This window comes from Gymnoscopelus microlampas (genome assembly GCF_963454915.1).
Source record: "Gymnoscopelus microlampas genome assembly, chromosome: 4".
NCBI lineage: Eukaryota > Metazoa > Chordata > Actinopteri > Myctophiformes > Myctophidae > Gymnoscopelus > Gymnoscopelus microlampas.
The window spans coordinates 45,738,568-45,766,210 of NC_139941.1; the positions used below are offsets into that span (position 1 = coordinate 45,738,568).

The 27,643-nt window shown below is 41.2% G+C and overlaps 1 protein-coding gene across 1 annotated transcript in view; it reads left to right on the forward strand.

The window, feature by feature from the left end:
* LOC311044096 (uncharacterized protein) overlaps positions 1-27,643 on the forward strand; it is an 86,807-nt gene that overhangs the window by 40,359 nt on the left and 18,805 nt on the right. The window contains exons 9-34 of the mRNA XM_084055517.1: positions 4,395-4,433; positions 4,521-4,574; positions 5,438-5,491; positions 5,663-5,770; positions 6,260-6,313; positions 11,016-11,069; positions 11,354-11,398; positions 12,125-12,178; positions 12,447-12,491; positions 13,170-13,223; positions 13,402-13,446; positions 13,576-13,629; positions 15,470-15,514; positions 15,658-15,711; positions 18,743-18,787; positions 19,133-19,186; positions 19,813-19,920; positions 20,533-20,586; positions 21,089-21,142; positions 21,428-21,472; positions 21,909-21,962; positions 22,123-22,167; positions 25,126-25,179; positions 25,304-25,357; positions 25,907-25,960; positions 26,348-26,401. Of these exons, the coding sequence (XP_083911643.1) occupies positions 4,395-4,433; positions 4,521-4,574; positions 5,438-5,491; positions 5,663-5,770; positions 6,260-6,313; positions 11,016-11,069; positions 11,354-11,398; positions 12,125-12,178; positions 12,447-12,491; positions 13,170-13,223; positions 13,402-13,446; positions 13,576-13,629; positions 15,470-15,514; positions 15,658-15,711; positions 18,743-18,787; positions 19,133-19,186; positions 19,813-19,920; positions 20,533-20,586; positions 21,089-21,142; positions 21,428-21,472; positions 21,909-21,962; positions 22,123-22,167; positions 25,126-25,179; positions 25,304-25,357; positions 25,907-25,960; positions 26,348-26,401 (1,434 nt within the window). The remainder of the gene's footprint in view (positions 1-4,394; positions 4,434-4,520; positions 4,575-5,437; positions 5,492-5,662; positions 5,771-6,259; positions 6,314-11,015; positions 11,070-11,353; positions 11,399-12,124; positions 12,179-12,446; positions 12,492-13,169; positions 13,224-13,401; positions 13,447-13,575; positions 13,630-15,469; positions 15,515-15,657; positions 15,712-18,742; positions 18,788-19,132; positions 19,187-19,812; positions 19,921-20,532; positions 20,587-21,088; positions 21,143-21,427; positions 21,473-21,908; positions 21,963-22,122; positions 22,168-25,125; positions 25,180-25,303; positions 25,358-25,906; positions 25,961-26,347; positions 26,402-27,643) is intronic.

Genomic DNA, 27,643 nt, shown 5'->3' on the forward strand with positions numbered 1-27,643 from the left:
TTCCATGATTGAAAACAGTTGCCGCTGGCAATGTCTATACTAATCTGATCCTGTGAATGAATGCATAAGAGTACACAAACTTTCATTTTTAGACTGTATGAAGGAAAATGCCCGGGAGATAGTTAAGTCAGTGTAGCAGGGAGGTTTAGTGATAGACTGTCACAGGTTCAATCAGTTCCTCCAGCTAGTTTGTCTTGTCCTGTCACAGTGTAATAATACTGAAGACTAGAATAAATCACGATACTTTTCAAAGGATAGAAGGTAATTTAAGACTTTGCTTGACAAATCATAACATTGCTGCAGAACGTTTTGTCTCTATACTTACTGTAAGAGGTGTTTGATGATGACGTTCAGTGTAGAATGTTATTGCTGATGTTGAATTTGACATACATAAGGGTTGAGGATGTACACTTGGCTACATTACATTTGGCTATGCAGTTTAAAACAATGAATTGTGTTTTTCCATGCTTAAATCTGATTAACCACTTAAGACCAATATACGTCATCGTACAATGAATAGGGATCATGGCCAATCTACAAGCCTGATACATTGTGAGCTTGTAGATGCTACTATTTTCACTATTTTGTCAATACATTTTTTTACATTTTGAATTTCTATCTTTCTTTCTTCGCCTATAATGAACTTGCCCATGCCTCGGTTAATGTGGTTAAAAGCTTTTAAGCGTACATAATACGTTATGGCGTACGTTTTGCTGTATGCATCATCAGAAAACATTTATTACAAGCAACTCATAGTAAGAAGAACCGTACAAAGGTCAGAGCCAACGGCCCTTACAAGACATTTGACGAAAAATATTCCGCTGACCCTAGAATTACTCCTTAACTGACCTTAGAACATCATACATCATTTTCCTAGAATGATTTATGAGACTAGGAAAGAGACCTACCTGTGAGAGAGTCGAGGTAGAAAGACAGAAATCCATTTCCTTGGTCTCTCGGTGATGGAGACGTACTGCAGACGAAGCAGAGCGCAACCTGTGTGGCCGTTGCATATGTAAATGCTCTGTATGTTGTTTTTTTCACAGACCACATGCTCCCCCGTGACCCCACGGAGAGAAGTGGGCTTTCTATTTAACCCACTAAGATCGGGAAAGCATCTGTGTCATTTTAGATTTTAACCACTTTAGCCATATTTTATTTATTATTATGAAAAAAAAGTTTTAATCATTTTGTATTTATTTTATACAAGCTCATAGTGCGTCACTTCGTACCACGCTATGAGCTTGTAGATCTACTAATTTTGAAAAATCGTGAACATTTTTGCAAATCTTTGAATATATATATATATTTTTAAAGCGAACATCTTTAACTCAAATCTTTGCTTCTGGGGGGTCCCTGGAACAAAATATTTTGAGATGGGGGTCCGCTTGAGAACCGCTGACATACCTTTTTCAGAAAACTGTTAGGCTTTAGAAGACATTTTGTAGAATCGACCTCAGGGTCTAAACGGGTTAAAGCCGGCGTGCGTAATCCTTTTCACTATGTGTTTACGGGGTGTACTTTAGGTGGATGAGAGGGCTGGGCAGACCTCGGGACTTGTGGGCGCTCTCACAGTGTGCACAGCGATGAGAGCCGATGCCATGCATTGTGGGCCAGACTGGTTCCCAGACTCCTCTTGCGTCGGGTCGGCTCCTGTGCTGTGGTTGTTGTTGTGTCCAGCCCCCCCGGTGGACGTTGGAGCTGGCTGTGAATGGCCTCAGTGTTAGCCTGTGTCTCTGAGCACACTGAGGGCTCTGATTCTCCACTAGACCTCATTCAGTTCTCCAGAGACACAACCACACAGGGTTTGGAGAGAGCTCCACACCTCCACCACCTCCTCCTCCTCCTCCTCCTCCTGTCTGAGCTTCACCTTAAAAGGGCTCGCAGGGAGGGAAGGTACAAATGTAATGGGATTGATGTAATGTCATTACAAAAGAAAGTGGTAACCAACGTGGTGAACTGTGTTGTTACAGTCAATGTCAGAAATAAAATGTTTAAAGGATGCAACGTTTTTGTTGTTATGACTGCATTATGCAAACATCTTGGAGTCTTGGAGCAATGGATGATTATGGTTGTAAATCTTGACGATAGTAAAGATATAATCACTTTTACAGCCTGCAAATCGGAACACTATCCAAGTAATCGAGTGGTTACAGATTGCTTTAAACAGGGTAATCAGATTACATGTGAAAATACGCTTCTCAAACTACACAATCCCCCTTTACCCTGAGAGGAGAGGCGTGAGTACCCAGGGCCAAGACAAATGTTGCTGGTTCAGCAGAGCTGGGTGGTTTGAGAAAACATTGAAGCCTGTGTGTGTGTGTGTGTGTGTGTGTGTGTGTGTGTGTGTGTGTGTGTGTGTGTGTGTGTGTGTGTGTGTGTGTGTGTGTGTGTGTGTGTGTGTGTGTGTGTGTGTGTGTGTGTGTGTGTGTGTGTGTGTGTGTGTGTGTGTGTGTGTGTTTGCACAGTTTCCCACCACTTCCCCTCGCACCCTTGGAGCGCAGTGACAGTGAGCTCTGTGCCGCGTGTGTCTTTACCTGCCATCCCAGCGGGACGGGTCCCTCGGCATGGGACCCTCGGCATGGGGCTCTCAACACTTTGTCGCCGACTCATTTCTCTTGGCCACATGTGGGCACACAGTCTGTCAGTGTGAGAGATTGCCCTGAGCCATGCAGTGGCTTTCGTCCCCTCTCATCCGTAGCAGTTTGACCGTCTGTCTCTCATTTCTGCAAGATATTCCTGTAGCAGCCTATTATGATCTGGCCATAAATGTCCCACTTCATGCATTCATCCTGAATGTATGCTGCATTCATGTTGCAGGCAGTTAATTTCCACAATGTTATACAGTGGAAAGAAACAAATTAGTATACATGTTTTCCATTTTTTTACCCTTTTTCTCCTACGTTATGCCAATTCCCAGTTTTCCCCCTCACATGTAGTCCCTTGTCGGTGCTGGTGGAAAAAGTACTCAAATTCTTTACTTAAGTAAAAGTACCAATACTGCAAAATACAAATACTCTGTTACAAGTAAAAGTCCAGAATTAAACATTTACTTGAGTAAAAGTACAAAAGTATTGTCATCAAAATGTACTTAAAGTACCAAAAGTAAAAGTACAAAAATGTTTGAAAATAGCCGATCTACAAGCTCACAACGCGTCGCTTTTTGCGACGCGTTGTGAGCTTGTAGATCTGCTATTTTCAAATAGCCTATGTATAAAACAGGGCTAAAGTGGTTAATGTATGTTTCATTATATCATAATTTATATCTGAAAAGTAACTAGTAACTAAAGTTCTCAAATAATTGTAGTGGAGTAAAAGTACAATATTTGTCTCTGAGATGTAGTGGAGTAGAAGTAAAAGTATTGGAAATTGGAAATACTCAAGTAAAGTACAAATACCTCAAAATTGTACTTAAGTACAGTACTTAAGTAAATGTACTTAGTTACTTTACACCACTGCGGTGCTCACGCCCTACCGTTGGTTATGTGGGAGGTTGTTGACAACCACGTATCTCCTCTGGTGTACATGAAGTCGACCAGCCACTTCTTTTCAATTGGCAATGAGGAGTTTCACAGGATATAACAACTCTAGTGTCCCTATTTTGGGTCATTATAGCCAAAAGAATCCCTAAAAAAATCAAGAATAGCAGATGTACTGTATAAGCTCCATAGTGTCACCATGCCATGTGTTGTGAGCTTGTAGATTGGCTATTTTCGCTATTTGTTGTACAACAAAGTACAAGCTTAAGTGATAAAAAATACATTTACATGCTTTAAATCAAAATGATCTGGCAACCAGAACCTTGTAATGTCTGACAGCTGAAAGGAGAGCATGTCGGATTGGCGGTTTAGTACAACCGCATATCCGAACAACTCAGTGGCGGGCACCGCTCTGGACAATCGGATCTCCATATATGCCTACTGTATATATATGGGCATATGTCTGTGTCATAGTGACATGCCTATATAGGGGCGTATTGGGTTTGTTTATGCTTATGTCTGAGTTAGAGTAACGTGGCCGTGGTCCCGCCTATATATGGGCGTATTGGGTTTGTTTATGGTTTTGTCTAAGTCAGAGTAGCCTTGGGTACCCATGCGTTGTTGTTTTTTTGGTTAGAGTTAGAGCGATGTCAGAGGTCCGCCGGCCTCCATATACAGTATGGGCACAAAAGGGACACAGACAGACGGGTACAACGGGTACTCTGACAAAGCCCCGACACTATGACTCAGACATATCGGTCGGACGACATGTGTTGGCCACATATCGGCCTGAACTCTAGGTGTGAGGGCCGCGTAGTGGCCCGAACCTCTAGTACGTATGTATTTATTTATTTATTTATTTATTTAGAGTGAGTAATAGATGATTTCCAACCATGGTCTTTACATTCTTTCCAGAGATCCAACGTCTATCATTTGCTGCGGGCAGGCTGGCCGGTAAGTGTTACATCTTTACATTGCTTGTCCTGTAGACTGAATCTGTGTGAGTGTGTCACTGATCAGCTTCCTCTCTGGCCTCCTCAGACGGAAGCAGGACCTCCAGGACCACGTGGGGAAACAGGCCGACCCGGCCCGCCAGTGAGTCCCACATCCATTAAAAAATACTGAGCGTTAATCTAACTCCAATAGTGCACAAATGTAACCAAATGTGGTTACAGTTAAATTAACACTATGGTTTTTATTCTGCACATGTCAGGAAATGGCTTCATTCATTGTTTTTGTTTAATTTTAAGATAAGATAAGACCCACGAGGGAAAATCAGTCACCAAAGGCAGCAGTACAGTTCAGATACAGTTACAGGCAATACTTGCAGTACTGTACAGCTGGGTAAAGACATCACACAAAAAAATAAACACCATCAATATTGAACAAAATACACAACAGTATAATAAAGCTTGCATTATGCAGGACAAAATAAATAATAAAATACACACAGTAACCATGTCAGATAGGGTCCTTCCTTCCTGTTATGAACTTTTAATACTTTAGAGCTATTGAACGAGCAGAGTGACCATCGAGTGCCTCATTATAAATGTATTATTATTATTAGTAATATAACTCCACCAGACAATCACAAAGAAGAGATCACTAGCCATTACAGACTTAATTTAATTAAGTCTTAACTTAGTTAGCTGTGCTTTTATTTAATGTAATGTTATATACCTAACTGTAAATCTTGAATACAAGTTTTTCTCGTCTTTGTGTTTGACCACTGAAACCCTCTGGTCTTGGACAACCGGACTTTGACTGAAACGTTGTGAGCTTGTAGATCGGCTATTTTTGGTGAAAGAGATTTGAATGTTCCCCCCAGAATAGGCATGTTCAAGTGGTTAATCAATCTAGCATACTTTGTAGCTTCTTTTTTCTTAAAAAACAAGCTTGATGTTGCTGTATTATTGTTATGTGGCGTCAACAAGACTGATAGCTTTGCTCTGATACAGGGAATTCCTGGAGACCCTGGACCCACAGGAAGGAGCGGACACCGAGGAGACATGGTAGATGTTGAAAACCAACCTCCTTCCTTCCTTTTCTTTCCTGCTTTCCTGTCCCAAGTTTTACTAATACCACTCTCGAGACCTTCAATCTCAACCGTGTGTGTGTGTGTGTGTGTGTGTGTGTGTGTGTGTGTGTGTGTGTGTGTGTGTGTGTGTGTGCGTGTGCACTAGGGGTACCCGGGGCCAAAGGGCGTTCCTGGGCGAGCAGGGAGGGGGAGCAGAGATGGCAGTCGTGGCATGGATGGAGAGCGTGGACTGCCGGGGCTACCAGGGCTGCAGGTGAGGATGAACAACCATTACTGTACATCTACACGCTACAATGGGTGATGATAACCATTACATCTACTGTACACACAAAGCATATATGTGATCACTGATGATGATAACCTTTACATCTACACACCAAGCATGTGTGATGATAACGTTACATTTACACATTAAGTATGTGATGAGGATATTAAATCTACACACTACTAAGCCGCTGGTTCTCAAACTTGGGTCCGGCGAACCCTAGGGGTCCTTGAGGGGTTTCGAGGGGGTCCCCAGCAATATGAGGAACAGTTTGAACACATAAGCCCTATTAAACTTGAGTCTGCAAGTAATGAGCAACATGTAATGAAGGCATTAGAATAAGCTTCATTATCCTGGATCACCTGTAATGTACCACTACAGAGCCAAACAATATGAATGTGATTCTAGAATGATAGTGTCCAGTCATCTTACATTCCCACATCACACATGTTATTGGCATCCACGTTTCTCTTCCAGGGTCCCAGAGGTTTTAAGGGGGAATCGGCCCCACCAGGGGAGAAAGGTGATGAGGTGAGAGATTGTTGTTTGTACTGCTGTTAACACATTGACCGCCAGAGGTTAATCTCATAATGTACTCACCAGTGCCAACGTTTTATTGTTGTTTTTTGTTTTTTTCACGTCGCCATAGACCTTGTTAAAATCCGTAAGATTGAGCTGTGCACTGTTTGTTTACATTGCGGACATCTGCCTGGTTCGAGCAGTGAAGACCACGTGTCAAACGGGGCATCCATGTTGTAGTTAGAACGGTTTATGTTAAACAGTGATCACCGAGGAGAAAAAACTACAAGGAGATAATGGGGTTTCAGTTTCGTCATTAGAATGAGGGCCGACGGGATCGGCAAAACCGGATCCACAATAATTCTGTTTCCGGTGGTGTTACAATGAAATGGTCCGTGTCGAAAATTGAAAAAAGTTTTTTTTTTCCGGAAAAAAAGGCTACGGGCCCGGCGGTCAGAGTGTTAATTGGTGAAATATTACTGTAGAGAGGAGGGCTGGGTGATATGAAATCAATCTGACGATTATTTCAAACTTTTGCCTTGATTGCGATTAATGGTTGATAATGATTTATTTTTCAGTGAAAATAGCTGACCTACAAGGTCACAACGGGTCGTGATGTGATGGGTTGTGAGATTGTAGATCGGCTATTTTCACAATGTCTGTTATGAGTATCAGTGCTGTACTTATCAAATATTGTACTTTCGACGCTATTACATTTCTAGAAAGGGAAAAAATACATTATGAATGAAGCCTTAAGCCTTTCAAATGCACTGTACAGATGAATGACATCATACCACTGTAAAGATGAATGACATCATATTACTGTAAAGATGAATGACATCATATTACTGTACAGATGAATGACATCATATTACTGTACAGATGAATGACATCATATTACTGTACAGATGAATGACATCATACCACTGTACAGATGAATGACATCATATTACTGTAAAGATGAATGACATCATATTACTGTACAGATGAATGACATCATACCACTGTACAGATGAATGACATCATATTACTGTACAGATGAATGACATCATATTACTGTACAGATGAATGACATCATACCACTGTACAGATGAATGACATCATATTACTGTACAGATGAATGACATCATATTACTGTACAGATGAATGACATCATATTACTGTACAGATGAATGACATCATATTACTGTACAGATGAATGACATCATACTACTGTACAGATTAATGACATCATACTACTGTACAGATTATTAAATACGAGGGGACACCTCGCTCTTGTAGCTTTAAGACAGTTTATCGTGGTTGATACGATCAAAAGCTTGCGATGGATCCAAGAAACACATACATATAGTAGGCTACTATTACATCTTCTGTACTGACTGACCTTACAGTGAATAAATCAGTGCCATGTTTTTTTCTTAAAACCAAATTGAATGTCAGCAGTTTTCTTGTATGTATTCGTTGAGCCTTTCCATGAGGATACCTTCTAATACCTTGGACAGTATGCTCGCCAGTGGAATTGGTCTATAATTTTTCATGCTAGTTAATTTACCAGTTTAGTTTTTGACTACTGGCACTAACAGGACGGATAACATGGATTCAGGCAGTATGCCATGCATTAACAACCCTGAATAACACATCTTATCACTCAAACAGAGAGCGTCTCCTTTCAAACCCCAATGGTTCTAATCAGCCCCCCGCCCACAGGAGTGGCCCAATTCTCTCACAACTTGCTACAAAAATCCCTCATGAAAAACTATATAATCTCCTACCTTTCATTTTCAACCTTCACATGTGTCTCCTTCTCTAATAATCAAAAAGTGCTATATATTTCATCTCGCAATTTACTTCCGGATGGTTCGTTTTGCACTTTTTTTGCCACATCGGTCACGGGAAATAAATAAGCGCTGCCGTGGTCTATGGAAACGAGCCCAAAAGTGCACCCAAATAAGCCCAAAATCGCTTATACAAACAGTCAGACCTGGCAACGCAGCCTACGCCAATCATGCGTGAGAGATCTACAAGCTATGGGGCAGAGACGCCACCGTATCTTAGCAACAACTACAGCGCTCACTCTCATTGGTCGTGTCACGCTAAGAGCAGTCTCCAGACAATGGCATCGCAGACAGCTTGCTGTTACTGCTGTAGCCATCACAGTTAGTCCCAGCAACGACGGACAGGGCGCTGTGATAGCTGCCATGTCGCTAACGCTAACGTGGTTGTCATGCCTGCAGCGGCTGTGCAATCACTTTGTCAACAATGCACGTTCGTGTGGTGAATGTCAATATTGCTGCTCAGTTAGTCCATTGTAGATGGTGTATGTTTGTGTGTGTCTTCTGGAGAACTATGTAGCTCCACAGCAACTACAGTAACTAACGTAATGGCAGGACCGCCCCGTGCAACGCATGTTAGGCTGCATTATGGTCATGTAGTAATTTCAGATAATTTCGCTCCGATTACAGCAGTGCTTATCAACCCTTTCACGCCGCCCCCCCCCCCCCCCAAATAAACGTACTTGATCTGGGGACCCCCCCATTCTGTTTGACTCCGTTCCACAAGTACATATTGTGAAAATAGCCGATCTACAAGCTCAAAACGCCTCACGTTGAGAGGCTTTGTAAGCTTGTAGATCGGCTATTTTCTACATGACTGCCTCTTTCTTACATTCTTTGACAATGTGGCCCATGTTTTCATAGTATAGTTTGTTGACTACTTTTGTTGCAGAAATGCTCATTTCCTTTACTTTCCTTTTTTTATTGTCTCCGCCAGGCCGAAAGGCATGGCGCAAGACTATGTTTCACCCCCTGTCCGTCCGTCTGTGATAGCTAATCTCTCACATCGTTGACTTGATCGCAGCAAAATAACAGCCCGATGAGTCAGTGAGAGCTGGATAAACGAGGTAAAATGTGTCAAAAGGAGTCTGTACGGCTGTCGATCAATGAACACATGACGTCGGTGGGAGAGGAGATATTGTGTCTTTTGGACAAACAGCAGTGTCGTGCTGATGTTTGTTGTGTGAAGCAGCTTAATGTCAGAGTGTTTGTGTTGGAGCGCCTCAGTGCGGCTGCAGAGTTCATGTGCAACCTCTTCCAGAGAGAGACAGAGACACTAGAAACTCTGCTGGGGAAAAAAAACACTGCTGGGCATTGACTTTCATATGGACATTGATCTACACACTGCAGGTATATCTGCTACACACACAACATCAAACTACACACTGCAGGTATGATGCAGCGTTTGCATTACAGCCAGCATGCCAGCGTAGTTCCCATATGGTTTCAAGGTGGGCTAAACCATATGGACCCCATGTCAGCAATGTCAGCGGCATCCACTTCAGTCCCAACTGCGATGCCCATGCAGGCTATAAGTAGCTTCTACCTGGCCCTTAGGTGGGCCCCAACTACCCATGTTTATGTGGGACCAAGGCGGGTCCTACCTGGGTTTGCCCATGCAGGCTTTAACTGAGTTCTACCTGGGCCCTAGGTGTACCCTAACCAACCACAGTGCAGTGCCCATCGCTCCAATTGTTGTGACGTCAGGGCTCTCAATACTGCACATTGGTGGAGGAGGAGGGGCCGCAGGGCGACCCCACACATCGCTGAACCAATGGTAGCCCACGGATGTTTCCTCTGGGGATTTACAATCTGCCCCTCTATGCCACATATCATCCGCACTACAGGGTCTTCACTGACCGAGCCACGGCCCCACTGACCCTCATGACGCTACGCCACTTATATGAGTTGCCAAGTGGCCGCGGGCGCTACGTGGGCGTGGCCGCGGGCTAGACGCGAGCCCCCGCGTAGCGGGGGCGAGCTTCTAGTTATAGCAAGTACTGTAGCATGACTAGCAAGCTTCAGATGTTCCCCGTTATTTGGTCATGGCCACATGATTTGTTAAATGCCAATGTATCATAGCATAGCTCAGCTCATCACATCTAATAACCATAGCACTACTGTGGGAAACCTCAGCAATATTAAAAACATGACATCATGACATAGTGTACAGATGAATTACATCAATGGTTCCCAAACTGTGAGTCAAGACCCATTTTCGGTCGCGGACCCATTTTTATGGGTCGTGAGTAAATATCCAAAAAAATGTTTTTGTTTTCTACAAAAAAATAAAATAAATCAAAACATTTTTTCAAAATAACTTATTAATTTAAAAAAATCAAGGAATTGTCATTTGAAAAAAATACCTTACTAAGTAAGTGAAATATTATCACTAGTTTGGATCCCGGGCAGCTAAAAGGTTTGGGAACCACTGAATGACATCAGTATACTACTGTACAGATGAATGAATGAATGAATACTGTACATACGGATACGTAGAGAAGGAACTTCAAACCCGATGGTCACTGATGGTCAACAACTAGGGAAGAGAAATGAATGAGACACACACACTATGCTTTTCCTACTCGCCTGTCCTTGAGACTCTTGAGCAAGACACTTGATCCCACAACTGGCCCAGTGACTCTGCTCTGTGGTACAGTAGTAGAAGACAGGGGTGGTGCTAGCATTTACAAGGTGTGACTGTCTGTATCTGAATGAATGAATGAGAGCGGAGCACAGCATTGCTGAAAAAGATTAGTCACAATAATGGAGAACAACAATTTGCAATAGATTCCATGGGATTGCTGTTGTCTTGTTTATGATAATAATAATAATAAAATAGTAATGATACATTTTCTTCTGTATCTTGCCTTGAACTACAGGGCTTTCCTGGTGAACCAGGACCATGTGGGGTCCAAGGCAGGGCTGGGAAGAAGGTTAGTACAGATCTTTACACATCCAAACAGATTGTGAAGAATCTAACCCTCTCCTCCTCCTTTAAGAAGCACTGAACCCGCTCTCTGTCCCTCACTTTGAGCGGTAATTGAGCTGTAAATGAAAGGTGTGATGACATTGCCATCTAGTGGCTTGAAAGGTAGTCTGCGTTTAATCTTAAAATGTGAATGGTCATAGCAATTGCATCTGCATTGTGCCTCTCATGATGGCAGTAAAGAACAAACTCTGTATTTTAATGGTTACATAAAGCTTGTTTCTTCTCCAGGGTTCTAAAGGGGAACAAGGACAAACTGGACCCGATGGCCCTACAGTAAGGATCACATGTTATTGAGAACATTTTCATATATTTTCATCATGGTCTCCCTGAAGAATATAGTGAAGTTTGTTTACTTACATGCTCTGTGTAGGACATCACAATAGCCAATGGACCAAAGTCCATTGGTCCAAATAATAAATACCACAATGAAATACAGTAAATAAATGCATTTTTTTATTTAATTGTATTCTTTTTTTATTCTTAATTGTATTTTTTATTTATACCATTGTGTTTTTTGTGTCGATTTTATTTATTTCATTTTGGTATTTATTATAACATTTTTGGACCAATGGACTTAATAATAATAAACCTGTTTGCTGTTAAATACATGTGACTTAACTCATTCAGTGCCATTGACATCGCCGACGTCACAATAGACCACACTTTTACAACACCTCTGTTGCATAAGGTTTGCAATTTCCCCGTCACGTCTATAAGGCACCAATTATGTATTTTGCAACATTTAAAATGCATGATTGTAAAAGTACCGTATACAAGCACACAAAATGGCATCCGTCAGCTTACATAGGTGAACAGAACATAAATGTACTGTCCGTCAGTACTATTACAATGATTACATCACAATCTGTGTATATTTTGTGTGTGGGGTGATACTTTTATTCCACACCTTTTAAAAACCTGTGGATATATTATTTTCTTTTTATTTGTTTTTTTTATTTTGTATCTCAATATCTTTTAAACCTCAGTTTGTTCTTCCAGGGTCCGCTTGGCAATAGAGGCGTCCAGGGATCTCAGGGGTCTCCAGGGCCACAGGTAATGTACCTCCTCACCAGAGATGGTGATTTCATCCATATCATTCATCGGTAAGTACGCCACTGCGTGCTGACTGAACTTTTTACAGAACGTCCATTGAAAAGGATTGAGTCACACAACAAAAGGGATAACTGTCAACATCCATCAATGATTCACTTTCGTTCCATCTCTAGTATTGTTGGTCATCCTCTTCATTCATGTGGTCGTAATTCCTCCCATTAATATTTTGACTGCTGCCTGTTGAACTCTATTAATGTGTGTCAACCAGGGAGATGCTGGATATGACGGACAGATGGGTCCACATGGACCAGTTGTGAGTATGCATCCGATGTAGATAAATACCAACTTCATATTCACTGCATTGTAGTCACAATGTGCTGCCATACCGTACGATATTCACTGCATTGTAGTCACAATGTGCTGCCATACAGTACCATATTCACTGCATTGTAGTCACAATGTGCTGCCATACAGTACCATATTCACTGCATTGTAGTCACAATGTGCTGCCATACAGTACCATATTCACTGCATTGTAGTCACATGCTGCTGTATTACTGACTGGTGAGAAGAGATGGGAAGAAACACTGTAGTTTAACCACTCAAACCCTATATACTTTGTTATATGTCAAGTAGAGAAAATAGCAGATCAACAGACTCACATCAGATGTCATGCTGTGACAAAGCAAAGCAAAGCAAAGTTTGTTGTTTACCCAGGGTGTCGGACTAAGTACGAAACTTGTTTCCAGCCGGACCCTGCATGGAAGCCTTGCTCAAGGGTGATTCATGATTGATTTGATGAATTGGGGAATCGAACTAGGGACCTTCCGGTATCAAGGCCGCCCCTCTAACCACTAGGCCACCGCTGCCACACGTTGTGAGCTTGTAGAAAGTTTTTGCAGAATGTTTAGCTTTTATTATAGCTATTACTACTTGCCCAGAATAGGGATGCTAGTGTTCATGTGCTTATTTTCCATATGTGAATATACAGGGTGCTCCAGGGGCCACTGGTATGATTGGACCACAGGGGGCCAATGGTTCTGAGGTGAGTCCATATGGAGAGTTTCATAACAATAAAGATATTATCCACCATCGGCTAACTCTTTAGCTTACAGCATACCATCATTTTATGTTGGCTCAAATGGGTGAAATAACACACAAGGGCACCACATCCTCATCATCACAAAATCCTTGTTTAACATTGTTTCCTGCATCCTTCGTAGGGAGATCCAGGACCAGCTGGTCGACGAGGTCATCGAGGCCCTGCAGTATGTCCCCCATTTTACCTTTTATTACACTGATCAATAGGAACTAGCAACATCATCAGCAGCAACATGCTCAGTGAATGTCAAACCCACCAGGCAACCTGGTTATTGTGTTTCCTGTATCCCCACTAGGGCCCGGCAGGATTGCCAGGAGAGAGAGGATCACCTGGACCTCGAGGGCCCCAGGTAAGACTACTAACACGAACTATGGTTCTCAAAATGGGAGTCCACGTATGTTCCCTCAGCCGTCAGCCCTATGTTCCCTCAACTAACACCCCCAATCCTAACCCCTAACCCCTAACCCCAAGCTTAACCCTAAATTGAGGGAACATAGGACTGAGGGAACATAGGACTGAGGGAACATAGGGCTGAGGAAACATGACCCCCTCCAAATAATAGGAAAAAGAGACATGATCTTTTTCAAAGAGACAAAACTGTCATTAGTCAGTAGGATATTGCTGACACAACCACATATGGATCTCATTTCCACAAGTAATTAACTTGTGGCCACAACATATGGATCTCGCGTGCACACCTTCATTAAGTCATTGCCACAATATACACATCTCATTCCCACATGTTATTCAGTCATGGCCCCAACACATACAGCATAGACGTTCCCATGACTTTAAACAAAAACAACACTATTTCACTTCTGGGGCTCTGTACAGCGATGTTTTCTGCTCACAATACTTATAGGACATTTCATTAGTTCCTCCTTGGAACTCAGATAAATCACTACTTGAGTATTATTCGGCCGAATGTGGTTGTGTACAGCCCTCAAACTAGACGCCATAGAGTCTAATAACAACCTGACCACTCCATCTATTCTGTAGCTATCGATACTGAGATACTGTGTCTGCAGTTAAAATTTGTGAACAAAGCTGCACAAACAACAATGCAGTGTGTACAGTGGCGAAACTGCAGTATACAGGACAAATCGGGATGTCATCGTCCCCGCTTTGACAAACTGGCTGCTTGTGGCCATGTTGACTAGTGTGATGGCCTTCCTCTGGCCAAAGGAAAATAATGATCTTTACAACTTCACCAATAAGCACAAAAGTATAATATTGTAACTAAGAGATTCGTCGAGAAACCAGATATTTCCTGGTTGTGCAGACTGCACTTAGCTCGTGACCAGAGGTGGTTATGTTTTGTAATGCCATGCTCGTAGCGTGAGCTGTGATTGGTCCACTTTTCAGGGGATATACGTACCTACAGACAAACACTGTTGTAGATGGCTTGAAGTCGATAAAGAAGCCTGAATGCTGAGGTTTGAGCACGGCTAAAACACAAAGAAAACCCCATTGAAGCCAAGGCAAGTAGTGTGTGGCCAGTCTGTAAGCAGCGGCTCACCTCATTACACCGACCTTGACCATGACTGTTGACATGGGGCTAGTAAATGTTTTACTGGTGAGTCAGCTTCTAACTGGTTAGTGTTTGATATGGACAGTATGGGAGAGGGTTATTGACCACTAACTGGTAGTGCCAGCAGCAATAATTTGCTCCCTGTGGTCTTGTTATGGAACAGCTGGGGTGAAGATCAACATTTTTTCCCATTCTTCTTCTCTTAGAGTTTAATATGCATGATCCTAGAGTCTGAAATGTCTTATTGCTGCTATTGTCTGGGTATTGTGGCTGTCTCCCTTGCACTCCTCACTGTATTGGTGATGTAGGAATTACAGTACATGTGTGAATGTAAGTAGAAGCATACGTTAACTGTGGTGTCCATATTTTGGGCATGTAATTATAGGCAAACAATTTCAAAGTTTTCAAACAAAATTTAAAATTATAACTTGAAAAAGAAATTAAATTATCCATGTGACTAAAAGTCAAGTCATCACCATGATAATTGCTTATCATGGTTTATGATGATTTGTAATAAACATCTGGAGATTAGGTTGCATTGTGTTACATTTTCATTGTTACAAGCAAGATGTGCAATTCAACACTGACACACATCGACATGCAATTTGAATCCTGCTGGCTGTTCTTTCTATGACATTGATTGTTGTATTGTTCTCAGGGACATCCAGGTAATGATGGCCCATCTGGTTCAAAAGGGGATGCAGTAAGTTATACTATAATAATCTCCTAAATTACATTTGGATCAAAGTCCTTTCACAAAGTCCTTTCACAAAGTCCTTTCACACAAAATTACACTGAAATTACACTAAAACTACACTGAGTCATGTCCTTGCTTTCTTTTAATAGGGTGCAATAGGGCCCATGGGAACAAAAGGATTTCCAGGCATTGAAGGAGCCATGGTGAGTCTGCAGTGGATCTGTCATCTACAATGTGCATCTGTTCTGAATGCTATGAAGAGCTATGTTTCTTTTTACCCCTTAAAAAGAATACCTCGTTTAGGACAATAACCCCTTTCCCTCTAAATCTTCCTACACTTGACATCCCTGGCTGAGTTGAGGTAGAGAATTCTAATTGAAATGGAGGGGAAACTTATTTGTGTGTCTCTGATTTCCCAGAACTCTACAACGCAACATTAAAGTCAGACCAGAACCTCATAACAAAAACAAATGCTTACAGGAGTCATAGCACAACAATTCAGAAGGGGCCCCCAGGTTTAACCAATAGGGCAGTTGCTAGGACTATTTTTGTGCTCCAAACCCAGGTACATCACTGTTGTTTTATTAGTACCGGCAAAGTTGTGGCCTTCATTTATTCTCAGACTCTTTAGTATGTTTATTGCTTATCGTGTGTGGAACTCTGTGGTGCACTGGTGCACGCAACTGTAATGTGTCATGGGCTTAAAATAGGATCGCAGCCTCTTGTGAATAGACTTTAGGAAGTTACCATAGTCAATTGTAATTTCATGTTTTATATACTTCATAATGCCGTCATGCCCTAGGATACATTTTGATGCTGTTGTAATTATCCCTGTGGCTTGGCCCACATCCTAGTATCTGTGCATAATCGTATAATTATACTCACTCTTAAGCTGTGTAAGCATAAAGATATGCATAGCCACGTGGGCCAGCTAGGGTCTGCATGACACATTTCATCACCATCTCATGTCCGTGGGGACATCTGCGTGCATCCCAGATTTTTTAGCATACGTGCTAGAAAATAAAAATTGTCACTTTGTTTGAGCAGAGGTTGAGTGAGGAGATCAGTCGCTACCCGCTGTATTATCTTAAACCTAAACTTGAATAGATGTTAGTTGGCAGGTTTTTTAAATGGTATACAAGCAGAACAGAATAGACACCTGAATAAAAAAAGACTTCTCAAAGCTTTGCTTAAGAGTGCATTAGCATCTTAGCCTAAGTCTTCAGAGTATAACAGGATTGCACAGAAAACATTGACTCAAGATAGAGCATCCTAGGACAGTACATTGCTTCTCACAATGGCTTCTTGCCATGTCACAATTCCTTCAGTTGTCCGGAAGAAGGTAATCTGATTACACCTTGTTTTGGGTGCATCATGTGTTGCTCTTGAAAGCGTGTGCATCTGCAGATACCAAATTGTAGTATAATCAGAACTATTCACGAGTCCGCAATATAATCAGTCCTTTAGCATATAGATGTTTCTGATACCAGGTGCTCTTCCTCTTTATCAGGATACTGTATTCCCTAGTAAATGATGTCAATGTGGATGTACAACTGTCATCTGCTTGAGAGACCATCATGTTTTCTATCTAATCCTATTCCTATCTTATCTTGTCTGACTTGTGCAAAGGTACTGTATATATTCTCTGTGCGTGTGTGTTTATTGTCTCCGCGAGAGTATGTTTTACCCTCCGTCCGTCCGTCCGTCCGTCCGTCCGTCCGTCCGTCCGTCCGTCCTGTCCGTCCGTTAGCAGCTAATCTCTGGCATCGTTGGCCCGGCCGCTGAGAGACTGTGCACGCACACTCCCTGGATGCCAATTCAGAACCTCTGGCCCAAATTTTTCAGATTGGCCTGTTATAGCGCCACCAGGAGGCCGATATGTGCAAAACACATTTATTGATACTACTCCTACAGATTTTGTCCAAACATCACACAAATCGGTACACAGTATCTCTATACTGTAGTCATGTGATCAACACGGATTTTTCCGATTTCCCATATTCCATCCTGATTGCCTAAGATTGGCTTGCTATTGGAATTTCACACACACATTTCTATTTGGCCGAGGACGAAATGCCACCCTTTTTACATTGGCCTGTTATAGCGCGGTCTAATTTTGCAAAACACATTTTTGGAACAAAATGCCTCAAATCATGAATGCAGTGTCCGATTGCAGTGAAAAGCCCTTGAACAAATGGCACCCTTTTCACATTGGCCTATTATAGCGCCACCAGGAGGCCACAATAACGTACCTGACCTGGCGGAGACCTGTGCTCCGAGGAGCACTTTTTCTAGTTAAACTTGAGAACAGATCATGTGACACTACCTTAGTGTCATCTTGTTCTCCAAGCTCGCACTTGCTTACAGACTTGTAATTCAACTGTATGAGCAGTGCACCAGTCACTTCCTTTTAACAGAGGAGAGCTTTTAGGATCACGACAGAGAATTCTAAATCACAACAGATGCCCTTCAAGTGAACCTGCTTTCAGCACAGAGCCGTTTGAGTATCTGAATCATGTAAATTAAAGGTCCCAGTGGCTGTTTTGTTGTTTGAATTATTGCTACTGTGGAGCAATAAAGACTATCTAAAGATTTTTCTCCATATGGCTCATATTATTGACTGTTCCACTCTTTAAGTTGACTTCTTACCCATTCATATCATATCATATCATATCATATGCTGCCAGACGCTGTTTCCATTGCATTTACAAACCTCTGGTTCTGTGTGATGTGATGTCCATAAGGATGAAAGTAACAACCGGATTTGATGGATTATTCCCTGTTGACATAAAAGAATGTTCACTGTTGAGTCCACCAGGTGTCCCCATTTTACCTACCTTTAACAGTAAACAATATTCTTTCTACCAAATGACCAATTGATGTCTATTTATGCTTTGAATTTGTGCACATGTACGTTTTTAATATCATCCCTCTGAGTAAACATCAAACACCCCAAACACCCTAAATTTAGCAATGGTACGTGGGCTTTCTTCCACTGAATGTTTAATTAAAAGACAGAAAAGTTTAATCTATGAGTGCAGAACTTTGATTCCTCTTTTGATATTCAGTCTTTTTTTTCATCCGTACCAAGTGTGAATCTGAGTGCGAATTCTACTGTACCATGCTTCATTCATTGAGTTATACTGTATATAATCTGTCCTCCTTCACCGTCATGAGAGAAGCATGTTGTTGTTTCAAATCTCTCTTCATTCTCTCACCAAAACTGTGTTTCAGGGATTGAATGGAATGCCTGGCCTAAAAGGGTTTCGAGCCGACACAGTAAGTTTAATGTTACAGCCTTCATTCTGAAATGTTTATTTTTTAAAGGATTGTTTTAAGGTAATGCTGCTTTGTTACTGTAAATACTCAGTGCAGACAGTGAAAAGAGGGTAGAGAAAGGGCATTAATGCAACATAGTTCTTGAACCAAACTTGAACCTGCAGGATGTATTTGGAATGCACCCCATTGTTAGTATTTCTTTGTAGAAACGATGTAAGACGTTGCTCATGGTGAGACATTCTTGACATTTGAACTCTTTGCTTTCAAGTTATGTTTAGAGTGTGTAAAACATCACAGTGAGGCTTTTGTTATCATGATTGTCTGATGTGTATTTTCAATGTCTAGGGTCCCAGAGGACTGGATGGGGACCGAGGCGTCACTGGACCCAAAGGGGACGGGGTAGGAATATAAATACAGTACTTTGTAACGACTAAATAACAAACAGCCAGTGGTGGAAGAAGCACTCACATTTTGTACTTAAGTAAAAGTACAAATACCACAATGCAGAAATAAAATTAAAATATACTTAAAAGTACTGAAAGTAAAAGTAGTCATTATGCAGAATGTTCCATTTCACACGTTCCAAATGTATAAAAATACTTTGAAAATAGCAGATCTACAAGCTCACAACACGTCACAAAGTGGCACATTGTGAGTTTGTAGATCGTATATTTTCAAATAGCCAAAGTTTAAATGTAATAATAGTCAAATAATAATCAAAAAAGTAACGTTTTCAAATAATTGTTGTGGAGTAAAAGTACAATATTTGCCTCTGAAATAGAAGTAAGAGTAGAAGTGAAAGTATTGAACATTGGAAACACTCCAGTAAAGTAAATATTCCTCAAAAGTGCATGTAGTGCAGTACTTGAGTACATGTACTTAGTTACTTTACACCACTGCAAACAGCTTTCTGAAATGCATTTTATTCTACAGCACTAAACTCGAGGTGCGGTAACCTTTTTTCAATGTGGAACTTTGGACTGAAATTTGTAGTTCAAATTCATGATTTTTTACTTTGTACGTAGGGCCTACAGGGTGCTCCAGGAATTATGGGTCGTCAAGGGTACAGGGGTGAGCAAGGCCCTATCGGTCTCCTAGGGGTCAGAGGACAACCCGGGCCACAAGGAAAACAGGTACAGATGATATAACAACGTACTAATGCCCTTATTGTTCTCTCAACTAGTTGAGTCATAGACGTACAGGTACAGATAGAACATAACATTTACATACATAGCAACGCTGTGACTCCATGTCAAACACAGTGGAGGAAGTTATCACTCCATAGTGGCCTCTGTGACACGTTTGGTCAATTATGAACAACAATGTTGGTTATGGTATCCATAGCAATAAGCGTCCTCAGCTCCAGCAAGGTCGGTGACTGTGAACAGGGAATGTTGCTTTCTTTCTCTATTCTTTACCCCTTTCTTGAAACTGCAACTCTTGACACTTTTTTCTGAATATGAATATGAGATTGGACGACTCGCTGTACTTTTAGGGGCCAAAAGAACATAGCCATGACAGTTTCTCACCAGTATGCCAATATTGGGCCTTAACCACTATAAACCTGGCATCCTTATTTGGGCATGTCATTATTGAAAATCTACATTGGCTATTTTCCCTATATGACACCATCATACGACAAAGTATGGCCGACCACCATGTTGCGTAGTTCATGGCTGAATTGTTGGATTTTTTTTTGTACGTTTTTTCATATATTAGTTTCTCTGCAATTTGTCCTTTTCCAGGGTGAAGATGGTGAGGCGGGCCTCCAGGGAGGAGTGGGGAAGGAGGGGCCAAAGGTCAGAGTTTATTCCTGTCTGGTCAAGTGATTAACAATAAACCAGAGCTATTATCATTCACACATGCATGCTTGACCCTGATAACAGACCATGCACCCATGTTCATCTGCCAAGCCAACACAGTCTGCTCACTTTATGGAGGATTTACAAGTCTTCATACTTATGATGATCTTTGCTAAAGAAGGATAATAATAATTTGCCACTTCATGAAGTTACAAAGTGCTGCAAAATACAAAACACAAAGCAAGCATCATGAGTCATAAAAAGAAACGACTGGCACAGCTGGCTCCATTAAAAGCCATAGATCATTATAGGCTTCTCGCAGAGATTTGGAAACCATACTGTGCTTTATGAGGGGAAAATTGCTTATCAGCAAATTCAGAAAAACAAGTTATACCACTGGAGACATTTTTATGCAATCTACTACTCATGCATAATATTTGATATTTTTTCTGGCATGCTCATAATCTTCGTTAACTCTTGGCTTTTGTTTATGTTGAAGGGCAATAGGGGTGCTCTGGGTGCTCCTGGGAAGGCAGGATCCAAAGGACCCAGGGTAACTTCATCATACAATAGATTTATGAAATGCTTTATCTGTTTTGGACCAGAATCGTTAAGTCTGCTAAGTCTATTTAGTCTGGTGTAAAAGGTGTATTGTTGTAATTTTTTGTAATGTTGTTACAATACATACACAAGGTCAAGTTTCATTGATTAATTTGAACATTTAAAACATTTTGTGAGAGCATATGTCACATCTTTTTCAAATGGATTATGTCTCATTTTTAAACAAAACTCTTCAAATGATACAGTTTGTTTGCTGGCTTCTTATGTCTATTTCCAGGGTCGCACTGGACTTACTGGGATGTTTGGTTCACCTGGAATGCCGGTAAGAAATGACACAAAAAGCCCTCAGACAATCACTATGAAAGAATGTGAATCACAAAGTGCTTTATGAGTTTGATGGTTGACAATGTATTTGATGTACCACTGTATGTGCAGGATTCCTATAAAGGTCTACTCTAGAAAATCTTTTTAGAGAGTATTTTATTTAATGAAAACTGTAATTGACATTTCAGTATGATGATGGCACAAAGGAAATAACAAGGCACAACTATCATGGAAGAATGTTCAGTCCTGATGATGAAACTCTTATTTATGTGATATTTATGAGCCATAATATTCATACTGTATGTGGTGCATTGCCATTGAATGTTGAACACTGAAAATCCTCTACTTAAAATGCATAGGAAGATTGTGTGTTTTTTGTTATTGCAGGGCTTTAGGGGACCTTTTGATGTTTGTGTGTTTGTCTGTTTTTGCAGGGTTTTAGGGGACATGTTGGGATTGAGGGAGCAGAAGGAAAGCCTGGTACACAGGTTCCCATTTTATGACTCATACTTTTCCATTGTACTACACATATTTTACTTACCTATACCACAATAATTCTCATTTATGTGTTTTCTCTGGTGTAATGTGTTTTAGAATGTTAATACGATGCTAATGCTATATTATATATGTTGTTTGTTCAATGTGCAGGGTGGTCTTGGTTCAGGTGGCAGCCCCGGACCAAAAGGAGACAGAGTGAGTAACATACCTTTAACCAATAAGATTGACTGTAGAGTAACATTATATGACATATTTATTATTGCATGTAGAGCACTCACTCATCCACTTAGTCCACTTAGTGCCATGCAAAAGTGGACTGGTGCTCCGCTCATTGGTCCATACTTGGTAGACTAAAGCTGCAAATTCATTAGCCCAATGATCAGCCAATAACAGTGTGGGTCCTGTGCATTGGGGGTCATCTTCTAGGTATGTATGTATTTGTGGCTGTAGTTGGACCTCGCGGAAGTGGAAGTGATTCACAGTGTTGAATTGCCGCAGTTGGTCAATGTCAAGGTTTTACGTAGGAGAACAAGCTGTTTTCACGTAGGAGAACGAGTGTGGGGTGGAAGTACCAGAGAGGCCCCTCACATGTTGAGGGGCCTCTATAGAGCGCACCTCCAAACGCACTTTCACTACTGCCCATAGGAGTGGCACAAATGTGTAAAGTTGCACTGTATATAGTTGAAATGCTACCCCCTCAGCATCCTGTAACCCACGACTGACACAGTCCTGGCTAGGCAACCCAGCCTGGCGGAGAACTAGAACGCTGTTCTAGTTCAGTGTTGTGTTACTTCATTAATACATTCACTGCTGTCTTTTTAGACTACTCTCTATCCAGCACTGAGAGACCATGTGTTGGATGTTTATACTTGGCATGTACGGGCTGGGCTGGATGTTTATTCTTATGCACACCCACGCAGAATGCAAATTTATATAAATGAGGAACCGACCCGTGTGTGTGTGTGTGTGTGTGTGTGTGTGTGTGTGTGCGCGTTCTGTCAGAGAACTGGAACTGTTTGCGTGTGCTTTCTGCCAAACATCGTGTATTTGCCACTATAGTCATTGGTGCACTTTCATTTACAAGTACACACTTGGCTTGTTTCCATCCTGTTTGTGTGCCTACAGTACATTTCTCAGGGGACTTGGTTTTTCAGTCTATTCTCAAAGTTGAAGTTGAATTAGGCAAATAAATAATGCTCATTCTGTTTGGACTGTTTGCTCTGCAGAGCAAGCTAAAACTGCTTGGCTTTTAGGATGACATCATTGGGATCTGTTTCTGCTTTACATAACCAAGCCTAATATACACTTTTCAATGATTGCACTGTTGTATGTATTCTTTTAGCACATTTTAACACATGTTGTCTGAATCTTGTTCTTTGATGCTGCCATTCCTTGGCCAGGTTATGCTTGAAAAACGAATACATGACGTCAAGGTGATCTCCTGGCTAATAGGTTTAATAAAAATCAAAAAGCAGAATAAGTTCATTCATTTCTTCCTTAAAAAAAGACCCTAACAAACAAAACAAACAACGTAGATAAGGACATACAGTACATTATACATTTATGTCATGCACATAAACCATTCTAATAAATCAAGAAGGTCAGTGTCTGTTCAGTGGCAGGTTGATTGGCCCTGTGTGTAACATTTTGCCTGTGGATGACAATGAGGGTGGGCAGCATTGCCACACTCCTTTTTATATGAGCTTGTAAATGTCAAACAAGGCATAATAGGTCACCATTAAAATGTTTATGAGGTAAGAAGCATTTCCCACTCTCTCTGCCGGGGCCTTTAGCAAATGTCCTGTTGACCAAAGATCTCTCTGTTTCTCTGTCTGTCTCTGTCTGTCTGTCTATCTATCTATCTCTCCCTCTCTCTGGTCTGCATCTGACTAGTGGTGGAAAAAGTACTCAAATTCTTTACTTAAGTAAAAGTACCAATACTGCAATATAAAAATACTCTGTTACAAGTAAAAGTCCAGAATTCAATTTAATTTTACTTGAGTAAAAGTACAAAAGTATTGGCATAAAAATGTACTTAAAGTACCAAAAGTAAAAGTACTAAATATTTGAAAATAGCAGATCTACAAGCTCACAACGCGTCGGGTAATGTATGTTTCTTTACATCATCCCTTTATATCTGAAAAGTAACTAGTAACTAAAGTTTTCAAATAAATGTAGTAGAGTAAAAGTACAATATTTGCCTCTGAGACGTAGTGGAGTAGAAGTAAAAGTATTGGAAATTGTAAATACTCAAGTAAAGTACAAATACCTCAAAATTGTTCTTAAGTACAGTACTTAAGTAAATGTACTTAGTTACTTTCCACCACTGCATCTGACCTTCTGTTGTTTAGTGTGACACCCTCAATGACTGTCAGAGCGGCGTTATCGGCCGCTAAAATTAAGACTTAATCAAACCGGTTTGATTTGCTCGGCATTCTCTGGTGTCTGTGACATTCAGCAGCCAATGATCTCTCATTTCTGTCTGAAGAACAATCAACCCGTATGTGTACGTGACCCCATAAATGTGCTCGGCTCCTGGGCTTTTGGCACAACTCTCGTATTCTGGTACAAACAAGGTCACTCTACAGTAACACGCTGCGTGTCAAATGCTGTGCATTTTCTTTTCTTTGTTTTTTTTTCTTTTTTACTTTCACGGTGCTAATCGTCTTATTCCAGTGTGCTCAACATTGATTGGCTACCAAAACAAATGACCTACTGGTACTCTCACAGCTCAATAAAAGATGTTGGAATTGTGGTGAAAATTTATGATGGAATCCTGAAATGACTGCTTCTATGAAACATCTTTCTATTAATCTATTTGGGTGGTTCTCAAAGTGGTTGTTCTTGAGAAAATGAGGAACAGTTTAAACACTTAAATCCTATTTTATTTTTCGGCTGTTTGAAAATAGCCTATCTACAATCTCATGACACGTTGCGATGCGACACGTTGTGAGCTTGTAGATCAGCCATTTTTGAATAATGTTGACAGAAGTAGACACATGATCTTATCTTATTGAGGTCCCTGCCCTCCCTGGCATAAAATCGTTTCAATTGGGGGTCCGTGGCCTTGATATGAAAATGTTTGAGAACCACTGATCTAATCTACCTAAAATATGAAGTCAAGTTTATGTGTATTTGTATGTTGACATTTAGGGACATCCTGGTGTGGGTGGTGGTCCCGGGCAGAGAGGACCCCTGGGTGCTCAGGTACTGTAGGTTTTTACATTTTTGGGATGACAGTAATCCAATTTTTTCATTTTCTTAGTTTAATTCAATTCAATTCTTATTCTTAAGTATGCATATTGACTTCATTTGTTTTTGCCTCCAATAGGGCCCACTAGGAAAGCCAGGCAAAGATGGAATCACTGGACCACCTGGTGAGAGGGTAAGTAGATTTGAACCCTGTTGGTATGGTATTCAGACACCTTTTTTAAGCGTCTTAAGTACCCTTACCACTGGACAAATACCCACTAACACACACTAAACGTCTGGCTTTTGTCTTTAGTTGAAAGGTTACAATTGGCATTCATTCCCTGAACAAATGACTCTGCTGCACTATTCACAAGTATTTATTGACTCCAGCTCCAATCGGCAGTGATGGAAACATGACACCTGGGTAGACACAGACAGACAGACAGACAGACCCATTTGTAGTGTCTTACAGAGCCACGCCGTAAAAACAAAATGAACCATCCATTGAATTAAATGAGAATTACTTTGATAAAATGTGGTTCTATCCCCTCTTATGGATGACTAGACTACTGCAGATTCAGGCTGTACAGCCAGGAAAGTGTACAGGTGTCATTCACCAAACTTGTTTTTTTAACCCATAAATTATATTCAGTTCAGGTACTGTACACATACTTTATTGACTCACATGCAGCATCAGTTTTATATTGAATATTAATCACTTCTCTTAACTTCTCCATCGAAGGGTCTCACTGGGAAAGCAGGTGTGGTTGGCCCTCAGGGGCCAGTGGGCATGTATGTAAGTGACCTTCTTGTACTGTACATTGTTGTATATTGTGTGGTTGCCACTTTCATTTTTGCCAGAATGCTACTTTCTTACCAGGGTCTGTTAAGAGTTAATCTCAATCAAAGAAATTATACTATAAGCTTTAGCGCATTTACTGCATTAAAATGTTTAAGTAGTACAACAAATAATTGACAAAACATTTTATGACGTTGTTTTTCTAAATCTTGCCATAAAATGTGCAAGATTACAGCCAATTTAGTTATTTTCTTTCAGACGGAATAGAATTGGTAAGTTTTGGTAAACCTACCCGTTTGGTGCTCCAGGCAGGTTGAAAGAAGTGCTAATGCTTCTGTTCAACCAGGATGAATTGTTAACATGTGAAATGTCAACTCCTCACAGGGTTACCCTGGAGCACTGGGCCTGACCGGGAGGCCAGGTCATATGGGGCAGAGGGTAAGGCATGATCAATTTTTACTTAAGTAAAAGTTGCACGTAAAAGTCCGGAATTGAAAATGTATTGGTATAAAAATGCACTTAAACTACCAAAGGTGGAAATTACTCATTACGCAGAATGTCCCATTTCATAACTTTTAAATGTATAAAAGATATTAAAATATTTTTAAAATAGCAGATCTACAAGCTCACAATGCGTTGCATCGCGGCAGTAAAAGTACTGAAAATTGGAAATACTCCAGTAAAGTAAAAATCACACCCTGTGTGAAGGTAGCGGCGCCTTTGATACATTTTGTCATCGATATGTGTTTATAATGTGTTTATAGCCATGTGTCACGTGAAGCTTGACCAATCACTTTGTTGACGGGTCTGACCAATCAGAACGTTGACGGGTCTGACCAATCAGAGCGTTGACGGGTCTGACCAATCAGAGCGTTGACGGGTCTGACCAATCAGAGCGTTGACGGGTCTGACCAATCAGAGCGTTGACGGGTCTGACCAATCAGAGCGTTGACGGTGAACACGGACAAAGTCAGGTATAGAGCAGGATCCGCTCTATACCTAAAGGTATAGAGCGGATCTAAAGGTATAGAGCGGCTAGCGCCGCTAAAAATCACATCCAGTGTGAAGTGGGCGGTGTCTTGCTAGCTAATCACAATACTGGGCTAAGGGTGTCACTTAAAGTGCATAGTCCTATTTTTAGGGCTATGCACATGTGTCATGCGTTTCTAGCCAATCACAGTCCTGAATAGAGTCATGGTGGCCAATCACAGTGCAGGGTTAGGGGGGTACACTGGTGGCCAATCACAGCGCAGGGTTGGGGGGGTGCAATTTGGATCGATGTCCAAACCTCACTTATAGGGGCGGTTGCACCGCCCAAAAATCACACCCAGTGTGAAGTGAGCGGTGTTATTTAGCAACAACAAGCTCACTTAAAAAAAGGTTATTTTTTTTAAGTGCGAGGAGCTATATGTTATTAATTTCATCATGCGTCTCGCTAGCCAATCACAGTACTGAGCAAAGGGTGTGAATAGAGTCAGACAATCACAGTACAGCGAAAGACAAATTTTCACGACGGTCTTATCACGACGGTCCCAAACCCACTTATAGGAGCGGCTACACCGCTCAAAAATACCTCAACATTTTACGTACAGTACTAAGTTACTTTCCACCACTTGATCCCTTATTGCGTGAGGCCTGGTCATACACAGCATTATTCACAGCGATAATTCAATTTAGTCG